This window comes from Mytilus galloprovincialis, chromosome 7, assembly GCF_965363235.1.
Source record: "Mytilus galloprovincialis chromosome 7, xbMytGall1.hap1.1, whole genome shotgun sequence".
NCBI lineage: Eukaryota > Metazoa > Mollusca > Bivalvia > Mytilida > Mytilidae > Mytilus > Mytilus galloprovincialis.
Window position 1 is genome coordinate 69,707,019 of NC_134844.1, and position 17,445 is coordinate 69,724,463.

The following is a 17,445-nucleotide window of genomic DNA, read 5'->3' on the forward strand; positions in this document are numbered from 1 at the left end:
TTGAATTTCTCATGTTTTGTGGACAACAAATTAAACTATATTTACATTTACATTTCACAACTTTTAAAATTTCTTTGTTTGTATAAGTATATGTATACAACTTCTCCATAACAATATGACTTGGCATGGTTTGGCGTAGCCTCTTGCAATCAAAGACATCATCGACTAATGTAAGATACCTTAGACTATTTACCGGGTTTGTGATAGCATGAGCAACACGTCAAAATAGGGATCAGGATCTGCTTGTCCTTCCGGAGCACCTGAGATCACACCATTTTTTTTTTGTTGGGTTCGTGTTGCTTAGTTTTTGACTTTATATGTTGTGTCTTGTGTGCTTTTGTTAGTCTGTTTGTCTTCTGGCCATATGCATGTCTTTGTCACATTTTTCTATCTATGAGTTTGGTTGTCTCTCTGGTATCTTTAGCCCCTTTTTTAAACATATAACAGGGTCATTATAAAACATCCATTAATTAGAACTATAATAATTTTAAAAATCTGGAAATTTGTCTTCAATATAAATTTACTTAAACTAAATAGTAAAACATTTCTATAAATTAAAAGGTATGAATCCTTTTTATAAATCATATGATATAATGTTTAGTTTCTTTTTATTACAATTATTTATATTCAGCCGTTAAACAATATTAAAATAACACATGTATTCAAAGTCTATGTCGTACTGGTACAAGGAAAGTAATCAAATACATCTGTGTTATTTTTCAGTCCGTATGAACTTATGCATAATTATGTAGCTTTCATTTTAAAATAACCATCTAAATGATCTCTTATCTCATAGTCTGGGAGTAAAGTGAGGCAAATATTTGGATGTCAATGGTAACATCATTATGATGAATATAAGCATTTTGATTCATTTATCATTACTTATCTACAAATAAGACGTTTGCAACTGACTACTATATTATTGTTTCTAACAATTGAACTACAATTTATTGTCCTGTATATCGGCTCATTTTAATCATGTCAGCAGCTTTTTCTCCAATCATCATTGTTGGAGCGTTTGTGTTACCAGATGGAACATTTCGCATTACTGACGAATCCGCAACTCTTAGATTTTTTATTCCTTTCACTCTGAAAATAATAAAGAATGCCATACGATCGTGTTTTTTTTTTAATGTCGAAATTTGAAAAATAAATGTATTTTTAACGATATCACGTAACTAGTTTAAACACAGGTTCTACCACACTTTCTTTCCAAATCGGAATATATATATATATATATATATATATATATATATATATATATATATATATATATATATATATATATATATATATATATATATATATATATATATATATATATGTATATATATATATATATATATATATATATATATATATATATCAGCTGGTTGCCTCTCATTTGCCATACTAATCATAAGCCCAGACATTAAAATACGGATAACGATTTATTTAAATGCGTTGTTTAAAATTTTGAAACAATCTTAAATTAAAAAATGTATCTCCCTATTGCATAGCTCTGATTATCTGTCCGAATTTGGCTTTTCTTTTTTTTTTTTTTTTTTTTTTTATCTTTTTTTTTTTGTGTTACCAGCTCTTCAACTTCTGTATACTGGTTTTGGACTTTCATGTTTATTTTTTTTTTTCATTTTTTCGTTGGTTTTTAGCAACTCTGAAGAGACATTTATTGTCAAAATGCGCATCTGGTTCAGCAGAATTGCTACCGTTAATGTTTTAGCACCTTCTTTCCTGTAGAACACACTTTGCCGCTAATGTCCCAATATCGCATGACATACCTTATATTGAAATAAAATCAGAAATTGTATATTACTCTCACCTCAAATATGGGTCAACGACAGCAGTTTTATCATAAAGAGCGCCCATTCTACAAGTACTAACTTGGTGACTAGAATTGCTCGCATAATGGCGAATCATACATTTCCAATAATCATCTGTGTCAAAAGTAAATGCTTTGCAAAAAGCTGTACATTCTTCTTGTCTAATAAACGTAGCTCCTATGCTGTTCCATGCTGAGTTGTTTGCAAATTCTTGCATATACCTTATAACTAGAAAAATACATAAAATATACAAAAAGAATGTTTTTATTTATTTTTTTGAGATCTGGTGGGAGGGGTTGATTTACAGTTAATCACTTTTATCGCAATAGCCTTGTCTTTCTCAATGTTTGAATGACAAAAATAGTTTTGTGTATTAAATGTGAAGATTTTTTAAATTTAGGAACATGTCAAAAAACGATACTGATATCAAATACATACCTTTAACGTAAGAATCAACGTCATCTTGATTTGATAAGTATTGAGGATCTATAAGAGGCGGTGCCATTGGATTCTTGCTTCTCAGTCGAACTGTTCCTCTGCTTTTATGGTGAAGTTTACATATATTTACTCCAAATCCAACATCAGCTGATCGAGACATTTTACCGAAAATTCCCTGTGAAAAAAACATATACATTAAAATTTACGCATTACCCAAATAGATTTATGTGTACGTGAAGCATTTCCTTGCTTAATGAAAAGTAACACGTACTACGTCAGAAAATTAAGAAAAAAAGGAATTTATTTACAAAAAAAGTAAAATATCACTTCGTAAATTTGTTGCCTAGGAAACATTTTACTTGATTTATCAACTGAAGCATCTCTCACTTGAAAGCCTATTGTGTATAAATAGTTGTGCTATTTACAAAAAGGGATATTAAAGAATGGGAAAATCTTTATAATGTCAAGTTTGCCTGAGTTGAAATCCTATTTTCTTGATTGTTTTAATTTTTTCAACGGAAAACTTCATAAATTTATGTAACAAATATTGTAGCTGATGAAACTCTCTTGGACATCCAAAACATCAGTGCTAGATTATATTTCAGTAATACGGATGTTCATTCGTTAAAATCAAATCCGATGTAACATTTGTAACAAATAAGAGCGTATAGAATAAATTTAAAACACAATGCGATGGTGCTAAGGGAACGTTATCTTCTAAAATAAATAATGAACATGATAAATAATAGAAAATACAGAATCATTATTTTTACCGTAAATTCTAGTATTAGGCTTCCCGTTAGAGATATGTATATCGTAATCAATAATTTCAAGATAATAATTTTTTTTAATTTACATACTTAAGTCGTCATTAATGAAAGCTTAACTCTCACCAAAATATCTAAAAGTGTTATGAAATCTTTATATCATATGAGGTTTCGATGAATCTTTGCTGATTTTAGACATAAATTGTAATTTGAAACAATACAGAAACAGCTCTGCAATAAGTGGTGCACAGTTACATCTTATTGATTCCAATCACTTTGCGATATACGGACAGATGTTATCTACATAGCGAACAAAATAGTTAGCTAGTAAAAATTCAAGAGCAGTTAACATATGAAAACAGGTTAATTCTTATAGTTGTAGTTTCTATTGATGACATTTTGACTTCTTAAATGCCCTTTAAAGTACTACTTATTTGATTCGGTCTGTTATTTTTATCTTATTGGGATAATGCCGAAAAGTGGTATCTATGGTAGAAAAATTAAATCTTTGAACAAATTCAAAAGCAGCAATACGATTAAGCAATTTATCAAGTACTTGAAACTAATTTTTGACACACCAAAAGTAATTAATTCCACAATTTTCCTAGATCTTATTTGAAAAAAAATTATCAGATTTTTTTGGTTTTACAGAGACTACTAGGTAGAAAAGACAATTGCCAGGAAGACGAAATAAATCTATTTTTGTAAGGTTTTTTGTGCAGCTTCCGAAGCCAATACATAATTGGAACTTTATTGTTATTCTGTTTTACTTGTAGAGAGGAAGCAACATTGTGTGTTTGTTCATTTCCGAAAATTTAGTCAGTTCAGTTGATCAGTTTGTGATTTCCTTTTGCAGAACCTATTTATATGAGGTACGTTAAACAAGAATGATATTATTTGAAGCCTTATCACACAGGACAAGAACAGAGTTCATTTAGATTATTGTTGTTTTTAGGGGTAAAGTGTTCTTTCAAATGTCTGATACGAATTTCAACTATTTTCATTACCGAATTAAACATATTTTTTTTTTCAGTTTTTTTAATCTTATCCATTTATTACAGTAAGTATGGAGTGAGTATAAACTCTAAACTTTTTTTTTGTCTTATTATTTTATTCTATGTCTACGTGACGGTTTGTATGTAGAGTTTTAGAAACATTATCAAAATGTTAACAAATTCGGTTATAGATATATTACCAATTCCTATGATATCATTATTAAGACTGAGAGGATAAACTGTCTTAAATCTTTTAGTCTAATTTCAATCATTTATTTTCGTGATCATACAAGTTTTGAATGAGATTCCCCATATTGCTTATTTACAACTTCTGAAGATTGACCCGATAAATATTAAATGTAGTGATGGTGCTTCTTGTGGTGTTTATGAATGATTTTTTTTTCTTTCAAATTTCTAGGTTCTTCTAAGTAAACATTGTGTTCTGTTGTGCGTTAAGATAAATACCGTCCGGTTTCACCTACGTACTTAATAAAATACCCGGTCTGTTTCAGGTAAGGAAGTAGATAGTATTGTTAGTTTGTTTTAATTCTTATTAGTTTTCAAATTTAAAGGAAAAATGTACGACCATTAAAAGTGGACCCCACCGTAATAATAGTTGTAAGACGGGAACAAGTATATGATTTGTTGGCAAGTCTAGTATCGTTTACCACGATTGCATTTATTGAAAATGTAAGCTTTTTTTTTATATATATGTGATTTTAAAGCTTCTGAGGATTAAATGACCATTGGTCAAGATTGTCAATACATTTTGTCCGAGTCTGCGTTTCATTTTGTTATCCGTATTCTAGTTGAAAGAAGCTAAGATTGGCGTCTGGAATATGAATCAGCATACAGGAATATAACTAATTAATACATGTATACTTTCAATATGTTTATTTGCAAACATTTATGGGTAAAAGAACAAATATTCATACCATATGATTCATCCTTTGAATTGCACATTGAATATTTTCACCTTCAAATGCTCTTGCTATAAAAGTCAATTGCAGATCTGGCAAAGAATCAAGACCATGATTTGTTGGTAGACGTGCAAAGATTGTCCCATCAATACCAGATCGTGTCTGAATACCTGTATAATATAACATATAAAATGTTTATAAATTGTCCATTGAATCGTAATTAGTTCCAACAATAACCAACATTAGTTTGCATGTAATGTTGTTTCGTTACAAAACATTGTGTCTAATAAAGTGTTAACTACTTTGGGTACAATTTAGTATCTGCACTTTTTATTTGTGGAATGTGATGCAAGACGTAATACTCTTTGCGTACACAGAGACTCGATGTTTTCACTTTGTTTGGACATATTCAAAATGATAAAAATTATCTCTCAGAGCTGGAGATGCGGGCAATATGAAACGTTTTTTTTTTACGTGTAATTCAAAACAAAACAACTTTTTAGTGGTGTTGTATTTGTTTATGGTTCTTGAGTTGTAGTATAAAGCTTTTCATAGTATCGATTGCATAATGACTACATTCTTTATTATTTGACCATTGTACGCTGAAGGGCATCAGTTAGTATCTTAAATGTGCGAGGTTTTTATTGTGCTTTAAAGAATAATTGTCTATAAAGGCAAATTAAATGTTTTGTCCATACAATGGAATTTGATGCTACTGTCATCCAAAGAGGTACCTGAGAGGTTTAGTTAGCTATAGAAGCAGGGCTAATTCACAATTGTCAACATAAGAAAATATCTGTACCCAGTCAAGAAAATGACAGTAGTTATCCATTCGTTTGCTGTGTTTAGCTTTATATTTTGCCATTAGCTAAAGACTTTTCGTTAAGTTCATCGTCGGAGATCGTTTTTTTTTTTTGTAATTTAAATTTTGTGCGCGAAGATAAACATATTTCTTACGCAGCTCATTTTATCCATATGCCAAATATACCGCTGTTCGGAAGTCATAAATCGATTGGGAGAAAACAAATCCGGGTTACAAACTAAAACTGAGGTAAACACATCAACCAAATCAGACTATATAAATCATGCGCTGTATGTAATTGATTTTCTTTGTTTTTTGTCCTTCTGATTTCCAAATAAGTCAGGGTTTTTTGGTCATGTGATATGCTTTACTCTGTAGTGTTTTTTGTTAGTCATGTTATCTTTTTTATTTGTATTTCACACTTGTATACCTTTCTTGTAAAACACATAGTCCATAATGGATTGCTGGTCTATAGACTTATCTTGGTTCATATTTATAGGGGTAGTAATTGAGTACTGGAAATAATATTGCATGTGGTATTGCATTCCTTCACCGACTGGTAGATCAGCTTTCAGTGGTATCTGTCATTACAAAAAATCAGATTGAGATTAAAATATGAAGGAACACTTAGATACTGAATTTTTGTAATGATGAAGAAGTTTATTATCAAAGAAATACTGTACTTCCTATAGCAATATAGTATATCTTGTGCAAACCTACACTGTGCGGTCCGACTACTGTATCACTAGAACGTCAACACTGAGGTTCTGGGTTCGAACCCCGCACTCCAAACTTAAGGAAGTGGCTTCTCATGTTTTGGAATGTTTGTCAGATTTTCGGAATACTCTGGTTTTATCCATTTGAATGCCTTGAAAAAATTTGCCCGGTGACCCCCATTTTTCTTTTCGTAAATATTTTACATGTATGATGATAAGTCATCTGTAAAAGTCTTATAAAATTTTAATTACTTTTCAATAGTTTTTGAGAACTTTAACTTGTCAATGATAAAGCTATGGAAAGTCAAGAGAGAATATTTTCCCACCAAAAGTTCAATGGCTTTTATCTCGAAAACAAGTACGGTGACCTATATATTTTGTTTGCTCTTTGGATTCCTTAATTGAATGAAGGAATGAATGAATGTTTATTTGCAAAAGCATATATAACATGCTATGGCACTACATAATATATACATAATGTGACAAAAGACTGGTTACAGAGAACAATATAAATGAATAACATACATATTGTAGCTAACCAATAATATCAGATCTAGCTTTCCATGCACTCTTCAAATAGTTACAGAGCTTAATTGTTAGAGATCTGGAATTAATCCCCTATCAATATAACCTAGTGTTTTGAAAAGTTAATTACTTTTATATAAAAACTGTGAAGCGAACTCCCTTAATTGACTAGGATTGTCATTTTTGTCTAGCAAAGGTCAGAGGTTATCTCCGGATACTCCGACTTCCTCCCCTGTTAAAAGTGATACTAAATATATTTGAATGACACACATGGTATATGGTTACCGAGTAGTTATTAGGGATATAATGTGATACTGCAATCTATATCCTTGAGAGCGGTCTTTTAAATAGAATATAATTGCATGTACCTCCATATATATATATATATATATATATAGAATAATACAAGGCAAAGGCAAAATCCGTATTGCATGCTGTATCATCACGAGAAACCAATATCAGTCCCGAAGGCCGAAGACTTATATCTCGAATTTGACTTACACAGTGATCTCAGTACCAGAATCTATGACATACGAGACGATATTAATTTTGAAGTTATAAATTCCCCACCTCGGTAGCAATATACCAATTTCACCCGCATATAGGATATATATTTCCCAAATTATTTGATATTCAAGAGCTTGCAGCTTCTACTCAGACTTTGTAAAACGTCATCAGTGTCTGTGTAGAAAGTTGATGAATCAGGGGTATGTCAAAGAACGTCTCGTCCTTTTTCTAAAAAAGTTCATCGGAAGGTTCCAATACCTTGTTGATAAATATTCCGTATCAACTTCACAAATAATCCATAAATGTGTTTGTAGATAGATGTTTTTGTGTTCTGTTAAATTGTTATGCGATGATGACTGATGTACCCATATTTTGACTATTTTATTTATTGTGTCTTTTAAGTTAACGCATCAATGTAAATATAACGGAATTTTATGAGAGGGTTAGCGCTATAAAACCAGGTTTAATCCACCATTTTCTACATTTGTACCAAGTCAGGAATATGACAGTTCTTGTCCATTCGTTTTTGATGCGTTTTGTTATTTGATTTTGCCATGTGATTATGGACTTTTCGAATTGATTTTCATCTAAGTTCAGTATTTTTGTGATTTTACTTTTTAAATGTTCATTACGTAGAACCGAATGCAAAATTTTCGGACAACTTTTCTAGCAGTAAGAGAACGATCATTTGACTTTACAAAAGAGGATGTTTTATTTTTTTTTCAAAAAAAATATTCTGATCCCCAATTTGATAAAAAAAAATATTCTGGTCATAGAATTGATAAAAAATATATTCTGAATCCAGAGTTCCCCCATACATTACAGTGTTAAATATTGAAAAAAGTTATTTGACTGCTGGCATCTAAAATCTGAATAAAAACGTTTAAATCTGACTCAGGAAAAAAAATTCCCCCCTCTTTTTCAAATTAAGTGCATGAAGTGGTTGCTTCTTTATGAAAGCCATTTTGACGACTTTCAGTAGTTGAAGATACTAAAGTGTCTCGATTATGCATTAAAAAGTGTACATGTAGACTGCAGCAGCTTGCTTACAGACGGAGAAAAAGGTTTGTGATGCTAAAGATCATTATATGTATTGTTTATCTTTTCTGTTTCTTTCAAATGCTATGTCTTCTCCAAGGAGTATTTAAAAAAGAGAGATGTTGATGTTTTTTTTTTATTTCTAAGCTTATTTTAACGGATCTAAGATACTAGACAAACAAAACAATTTACCTCACACGTTTTTGAGTAATGCATTTAAGAGTAAATCGTTTTTTTAAGTAAAGACCAGTAGCAAATATATCAGTGTACGTCCAGCAGATTCGAGAAGACCTTTTCAAATGAATTATGTGTTCGGCAATGATGATGCTTTGAGTCTTGATAAAGGATTAATAAAGCTACCTAAAGTTTTGTTTTTTATAACAAATAATTATATCAAGTTGAGACAAATATTTCTGTAAGGAAGTTTATTAATAATTGTTATAAATATCATTTTTATTCAAAAATTATTCCTTTCTTTAATATACTTGGTAAAATTAAAGTTATAAATGCCTACACTTAACCTTCACAAGGCCTACATTGACTATCGACTGCAGACAAAACATGATTTGCATGTAAACATTGAGTTTTATCAATGGGAACATAATTGTGTTTAGTTTACGTGTTAGTTACACTTTCACAACACCGAGTTTATGCCAATGTGAACAAGGCCTTTGTTTCACAGATGTCCGTTGAATTTCATGAATATATTAAACATTCCATATGTTTCATTATTCTGACAACGTTGCAAGAATGTTAATGTCCTACTTTATAAGGACAACTATATCTATATAGACGAAGATTGTGTTTTGGGGCATATTTTTCAATTACAATTCTAAATTAGGGAAAGTTAAAATTCCTCTTTATATTGTCCAATCAAAAGGCTTTGACATTCTGAAACATGACTTTTCAACACAAAAATATTGTTTGTTTCGGATGTTTTGATAATTACGTAAAAATTCTCAAAATCTGTAAAACATTTTAAAAAGGGAAGCGGTTTTAAGCTACTTCATGCATGCTATAATTTTCACATATATTATATGTTTTAAGAATACGTCGAAAATGTATTGATATCTTATACCGCGTACATTAACAATACGTTTTAGAGTAATGACAATGTAGTTAAATACTTGCATGGGATATCGGTCTACCTTTTTTCTCTCGTCCCTTTTTTTTTCCACAAACCTGTTTTATATTTAAGAAGTGCTTTGTTTGTATGTTTTGTGACCTTTTTAGTTAAACAATATGCTTTCAAATAATCAGTGGAAGATATACATGATGTATGTGGGTTTTAATTTTAATTATTAGTGTTTTTGTATCTTGTTCAACAAATAATTCATTTGAATAAAGTTTAAAACCAAGGCTGACAGTTTGGGAAACCTGTAGCAATCAATCATCTATGGTTTTTATTTGGATCTGCATAGTTTATATTCCATATAGACAACACAACTTAACTACTACAATGTCCGATGAAAACCATAAAATATACATAATAATCTATGCAGATTGTAAATGATAGACTGACATCAATATGAGAGGGTTAGCGCTATAAAACCAGGTTTAATCCACCATTTTCTACATTTGAAAATACCTGTACCAAGTCAGGAATATGACAGTTCTTGTCCATTTGTTTTTGATGCGTTTTGTTATTTAATTTTGCCATGTGATTATGGATTTTCCGAATTGATTTTCCTCTAAGTTCAGTATTTTTTTTATTTTACTTTTCAATATTTGCCACGTTTGTAATTGACTTGGCACCATGTAGAGGACATGCACGTCTTGTATACTGAATTATATGGCTGTTATCTTTTATTATTGTATACCTGACCATTACAACAGAGACTTATATTTTACCAACAAAATCGACTTGATTACAGGCTTTATATTTTGTACTAAATTGGATATAGAAATAATAGTTGCAGTTTGATAATTACCTTTAATTTTTCCAGATGATGTCTTGGTCCTACACCAGACAATAACAGGAGTTTTGGTGATCCAAACACTCCTGCAGAAATGATAACTTCTTCCCTGGCATATATTCGTGTCTTCTTTCCATTTCTCATTACAACAACGCCTTTGGCTTCACCATTTCGTATAATAATCTATATGTAAATAATATGTGTTTAATTACTAAACACATAATTATGTTTGCAAAATAAGAAATAAATAGTATTCTTTACAAAAAGAGCATCTCTATATTTTTTCCATTAGTCGAATGTATTTATATAGATATTCTAATCTCAAAGATACACCATCTACGTGCCACTATACATCATGTACTGTTTTACAATCCTAGATAAATCCGACGATGAAAAGCACGTTGAAGGTGTGTTGCCACGATGTCACAGAAGCAAGGGTTTGAATCCATATGTGGGAAGAACAAACAAGTAATATATCGCAAATTTGAAGATCTAGCATTGTTAAGCTAAATTAGCGACAAATTACATATTATCCCAACGCACTTGAGACAAAGTACTCAACAGTCATATCTTGACTTACATCTAAGAAATTGACTACGAGGGTCGGATGGAAACAAAACGTTATGATACAATAGATGATTTCAGCTTCCTAATTGTGAACTTTCAATTTCTATTTAGCAACATTTCAACAGAGCCTGCTTACGGAGTGTAAATCCCTTAGTTGATACGATATTCCCATGCCTATATCAATGAGACAGAAGGAAAAACCCGAATATTCAATCGAAAAGATAATGGCATGGCAAAAAACGAAAAAATGGAAAACGACAAAAACCACAATTCCAAAAAAACTACATTAAGACTAAGCTGTACAACCTAACACCAATGAAGTTTTAGGTGGTCCGGAAGAAACAAAAAGAGTGTGCTCTATATTTTGATCTTTTTTTCTTCTTTCAAACTGCTCATAATATTTTAATTAACTTACTATACTAAACGTCGGATATTGTTGAGTCTGAAAGCTTTATGAATTGTTATTTAAAGAGTAATAGACGCAACCACACAATATAAAGATGTGACTTTCTGATTTTTTCATATTATTCCTGAAGTAATAAAATGTTCAAGATAAATTAATATAGATTAACTATAAAACTACATTAAACATTAAAACTGGTTATCCAAAAATAGATATACAATCAATATTAAAACATATTACAACACTTACCCTCGTTACGTAGCTGTTGGTAGCAACCTGTAAATTTCTTCTTTGCAATTTAGGTCTTAGAAAACAACTTGCTGTAGAACACCGTTCACCGTTTTTCACGTTTGCCTGTATGGCACAATATCCTAAGAAAAACAGCATATTCACAAACTAGAAGGTTAATATGATATGTTTCTGTTGTACATGTTGTATGCAAATACGTTAAATTAACATGATTAAGTAAAACTAATTGAATATGTATAAATTAATAAAGGAGTCATTACCCGATGTTTCGTCATTCGCAGCGCAAATCTGAATAATTCCAGATCTAGAATTAAAAGCCAATTGTTCAGAGAACAATTGAAGGTCTTTCCATCGGTAAAGATCAATTTTGATATAAAAATATTAAAAATCAGTCTAAAATGTCACTTCCTATGGCTTTATGATGTATAAATATGAATTTAAAGCAAAGGTCAAAATCTAGAACGTCCTATTAACCAATGACCTTGAGCTCATTTTCAAGGTCACAAACCAAGGACCTCAAATCAAAAGATGCAAGGTCTTATAATATGTATGGATAATGAGTTATATCACTTTATGCATAATTCTAAATATAAGATGGGCGAAAACTCCCAATTATTGATTACGCACCCTTTCAACCAAAATTTATAAGTTACGACATGTCGTAACTAACAATTTAGTAAAGATAACATGTGTATATGTTATACGGTTTTTGAAGAAAAGTGAAAATAAGCCAAAATCAAAATTTATAATATGACCTTGACCTTTGACCTTGACCTAATTTTCATTTTTTTGGACCAAGGACCTTAAATCAAAAGACCCTAGGTCTCTATTACCTATGGTTTACCAGTTAGAAATGCATATTACTAATATCAAATGCAAAAGGGGGAATAACTCTCATAAGGAGTGTTCATATCGCTTCGGTTAAAATAGGACAAATCATGCGAAGGATATAACGAGCAATTTTATAAAATAAATTTGTCGCATTTTTCTACGGTTACGGAGGAGATGCACTCTGATGATAAACAGTGAAAGGGGAGATAACTCTTACAAAGAAAATGGTTCGCCTTAGCAGGGTGAAATTTAAAAGCGCATAAACTATACGATACCATATGAGAAATATCTAAGCGACATATTGCGAAACAAACATTTATCGCAAGAACAAAATTTGGCGGAAGAAAAAAAAAAAAAAAAAAAAAATAATAATAATAATAATAATAATTAAAAACCAATTGTTCAGAGAACAATTGAAAGTCTTTCCACACCAAAGAAATTTTCATAAGAAGATAGTTTTTCATACTGATGCGATAAATGATGGTTTGATTATCTTTTTGAGTGATATAAGGGAGATAATATGCTACTTCCGGTAAAATGAATGTCACATCCGGTCTAATATGATAGCTTATTTCACACTGATTCCAAAAATATATAGTTTCTATATACTTTTGTATGTAGAATGGGAGATAATTGGCCACTTCCGGTTTGTTGGAAGTAATTTTTAGTCTTCAGTTATCTGTTTTATGTATCTATAGAACAAAATCTATGGATTCTGGGTACTTTTAGGTGAAAAAATTGCAAAAAAAGCTACTTCCGGTTTTCTAAAGGTCACTTCCGGTGGCCATTGTTCAAGGTCATTTGTCACTTAACCTTTTGTATGAGGTCAAATGTCTTGATAATGAACCTTATTGAAGTTATAATCAAATAACCTCATATCAAGACATATGTATGGGCAACAACTCCTATAAGATGCCATTTAATTGTATAAGACTAAATGTAGCATATCTTCATTACAATAAAGCTGACATTTTACACTTGTTCTTTAATATGTATCTTTCAAAGTGTCAGAAAAAATGCAAAAACAAGCAAAAGTCACAATTGAGAACTTGACCTTGACCTTTGACCTTGACCTCATTTTCTAAGTTAGGACCTAGGGGACTCAAATAAAAACATTCCAGGGTTATACGGTTAACTGTTTATGAGTTAAATACACATACCGACAAATTTATTTTGTTAAGGTAGATAACTCCCATAAAATTTCATCGAATCGCTTCGATCCAAATGAGACAAAAATTACTGAGGATGGAACGAACAATTTGTAAAAAGAATTTTGTCGATATCTTTTTTTGTTACGAAGGAGATGCACACAGATGAAAAACAGTGAATAGGGAGATAACTCTTACATAGAAAATGGTCCACCTTAGCAGGGTGAAATTTAAAAGCGCATAAACTATACGATACCATATGAGAAATATCTAAGCGACATATTGCGAAACAAACATTTATCGCAAGAACAAAATTTGGCGGAAGAAAAAAATAATAATAATAATAATAATAATCAGAACAAATACAATAAGTCTTTCCACAGAAAAGTGGAAAGACTTAATAATAATAATAATAATAATCAGAACAAATACAATAGGACTTTCCACAGAAAAGTGGAAAGACCTAATAATATGGAAAAAAACTGGAGTTGTCGTTCGTTTTACGTTGATAGGATAGATAGCACACAACCTACATTCAGTTGTAAGTGGAGGGTTAAAAAAAAAGGAGGGGGGGGGGGGCAAAAGGGGGTCTCGGGGATTTTTTTTTTTTTTTTTTTTCTTTATTAACGGAACAGAATGGTTAAAAAGGTTTTTTACAATATAAATCAATTGCTTTAAAAAAGCAATTGTAGGTGGTCTTTCCCCCTTTAAAATTAATTGAATTTGGGGGGGGGGTGTTTGTTTGTTTGTTTGTTTGTTTGTTTCTGTATTGGGTCTATATTATTGTTACCGGAGAAGTTTCATGTTTAGTTTGGAAAGTTTTTATTTTATTTTAGGTACAGCGCGCGCACCAGATTGAGGAGACATCACGTGACGCGGGTTTATATTAAGAAAAACTTAGTCTTTTTATTTCTCTTTAGGTCGGGACGTTGGACAGACAACATCTATAGAGATGGAATGTACACAATGTAATTTCTTTTGTCATTGTAGGAAATTGACATCTTGATGACAGTTCACGGGCAGTGCATGTTTTGGATTTAATTGATCCGGTGTAACTTTAAAACACATTTATTGATTATTTTCTGATAATGTACATTTTTCAGCACTTGTTTGTAACACAGATTAGTATTTCAATCTCGGAGCGGACATTTTATTGTAGGTTTTTACTGAGATTTACGGACCTAGCAAGCGATTTTTACGGCATTGCCATTTCTTTTCTCTAGGAAAATTCTTGAGAGGTAGCTGCACCATTTTTTTTTATAAACTTTTAGTACATGTATGCACTGCTGACTGCAAATTTTGAGGTCGATTGTACTTGTAGTTTCAGAGTACATGTGGATTTTTTTTTCAGAAGTGACGCAAGAACAATATTAAATTTCAATTTTTCATGAAACATGATTGATTGATCATGATGATGATTGATTGATTACTTGACTGATTGATTGATCATGATCAGGATTGATTGATTACTTGATTTATTGATTAGTTGGTTGGTTGGTTGGTTGGTTGGTTAAACACGTTGGATAGGGTCAATTGAAACAGCGAAAAAGGAAACAAAGAAGATCTTGGACCGTACATTAAACACATGAGACGGATACATGATTGATTGATCATGATCATGATTGAATGATTGATTGATTACTTGATTAGCTGGTTGGTTGGTTGGTTGGTTGGTTAAACACGTTGGATAGGGTCAATTGAAACAGCGAAAAAGGAAACAAAGAAGATCTTGGACCGTATATTAAACACATGAGACGGATACATGATTGATTGATCATGATCATGATTGAATGATTGATTGATTACTTGATTAGCTGGTTGGTTGGTTGGTTGGTTGGTTAAACACGTTGGATAGGGTCAATTGAAACAGCGAAAAAGGAAACAAAGAAGATCTTGGACCGTATATTAAACACATGAGACGGATACATGATTGATTGATCATGATCATGATTGAATGATTGATTGATTACTTGATTAGCTGGTTGGTTGGTTGGTTGGTTGGTTAAACACGTTGGATAGGGTCAATTGAAACAGCGAAAAAGAAACAAAGATCTTGGACCCTATATTAAACACATGAGACGGAAACATGATTGATTGATCATGATTGATTGATTGATTGATTGATTAATTAGTTGGTTGGTTGGTTGGTTGGTTGGTTGGTTGGTTAAACACGTTGAATAGGGTCAGTTGAAACAGCGTAAAAGGAACAAAGAAGATCTTGAATCCTCTGATTGATTGATTGATCATGATCATGATTGATTGATTGATCATGATCATGATTGATTGATTGATTGATTGATTGATTGATTGGTTGGTTGGTTGGTTGGTTGGTTGGTTGGTTGGCAGGCAAACACACATAAAACTCTTCAAGTAGTGCCCCAAATCCCATATGTACATGACCTTGACCTTTGACCTTGTGACCTTTGTCAAGGTCATTGCTTCACAATGTCATTGCAAAAGACCCTATGGGTCAAGGTCATTTTGTTTAAGAGTTTTGTCTAATAATGGCTTTATATAAACCATCAATGGGGATTATGTCCCTTACACAATGGTAAAACCAATATAGTCATAATGTAACAAAGTTGCCCCTTGAAGAACTAAACATTTTTCACTGCTTAAATTTTCTGTATCTATAACCATTCAAGAATTATAGGGAAATCAAAGAGATATGAAAATCTAAAATATGACCTTGACCTTTGACCTTGACCTAATTTTCTAAGTTAGGAATCAGGGGACTCAAATAAAAACATTCCAGGGTTATACGGTTAATGGTTTATGAGTTAGAAAAACATACCGACAAATTTATTCCGTAAAGATAGATAACTCCTATAAAATTTCATCGAATCGCTTCGATCCAAATTAGCCAAAATTTCCTGAGGATGTTACGAACAATTTGTAAAAAGAATTTTGTCGATATATTTTTTTGTTACGAAGGAGATGCACACACATGATAAACAGTGAATAGGGAGATAACTCTTACAAAGAAAATTGTTCGTCTTAGCAGGGTGAAATCTAAAAGCGTATAAACTGTACGATACTATACAAAAAATATCTAAGCGACATAATGCGAAACAAAAATTTCGAAATTTGGCGGAAGAAAAAAAAAAATAATAATAATAATAATAATAATCAGAACAAATACAATAGGACTTTCCACAGAAAAGTGGAAAGACCTAATAATCAGAACAAATACAATAGGTCTTTCCACAGAAAAGTGGAAAGACCTAATTAAATTAGATGGCAAACAGGCGGCACTTAAACTACGCAAGCAATAGTAGGACCACAAAAAACATAAAATAATACAAAAATGATGCAATACCATTGATAAAACAGGATTGAAATGTTGCCAATGGTATTCCAAAAAAGGAGCAAAAGATACTAGAGGAACAGTCAAACTCATAAATCTAAAATAAACTGACAACGCCATGGCTTAAAATGAAAATAAGACAGACACACAATAGTACATGTACACAAGAAACAACATAGATAAAAAAAGACTGAGCTGAACGAACCCCACCAGGAACTGGGGGTGATTTCAGGTGTTCCGGAGGAATAAGCAGATCCTGCTCCACATGTGGCACCCGTCGTGATGCTCATGTTATTACAAACCCGGTGAATAGTCTAATTCGGTAGGTCACATTTATGAAAAGGGAAGGGTATTGTAGTTACGACGTAAGAAACATGTCCGATATCATCTTTGAAACGAGTATTCCATAACGGCCAACCGTCTCGTAATGGTGTTAGTTAATTTATCGAAGGGATGATTTCAACTTCACCATTTGGAACTCTTTGTTTAATAGCTT

The 17,445-nt window shown here is 31.6% G+C and overlaps 1 protein-coding gene across 2 annotated transcripts in view; it reads right to left on the reverse strand.

Moving 5' to 3' along the window:
- Positions 1–897: 897 nt before the first annotated feature.
- Positions 898–17,445, reverse strand: part of LOC143083561 (oxygen-dependent choline dehydrogenase-like) — a 64,028-nt gene continuing 47,480 nt past the window's right edge. For both annotated transcript variants that reach the window (XM_076259818.1, XM_076259817.1), the window contains 7 exons: positions 11,664–11,785; positions 10,460–10,627; positions 6,173–6,323; positions 4,956–5,110; positions 2,259–2,433; positions 1,820–2,048; positions 898–1,089 (listed from right to left, as the gene is read on the reverse strand). In XM_076259818.1, the coding sequence (XP_076115933.1) occupies positions 948–1,089; positions 1,820–2,048; positions 2,259–2,433; positions 4,956–5,110; positions 6,173–6,323; positions 10,460–10,627; positions 11,664–11,785 (1,142 nt within the window). In that variant the 3' untranslated portion in view covers positions 898–947. The remainder of the gene's footprint in view (positions 1,090–1,819; positions 2,049–2,258; positions 2,434–4,955; positions 5,111–6,172; positions 6,324–10,459; positions 10,628–11,663; positions 11,786–17,445) is intronic.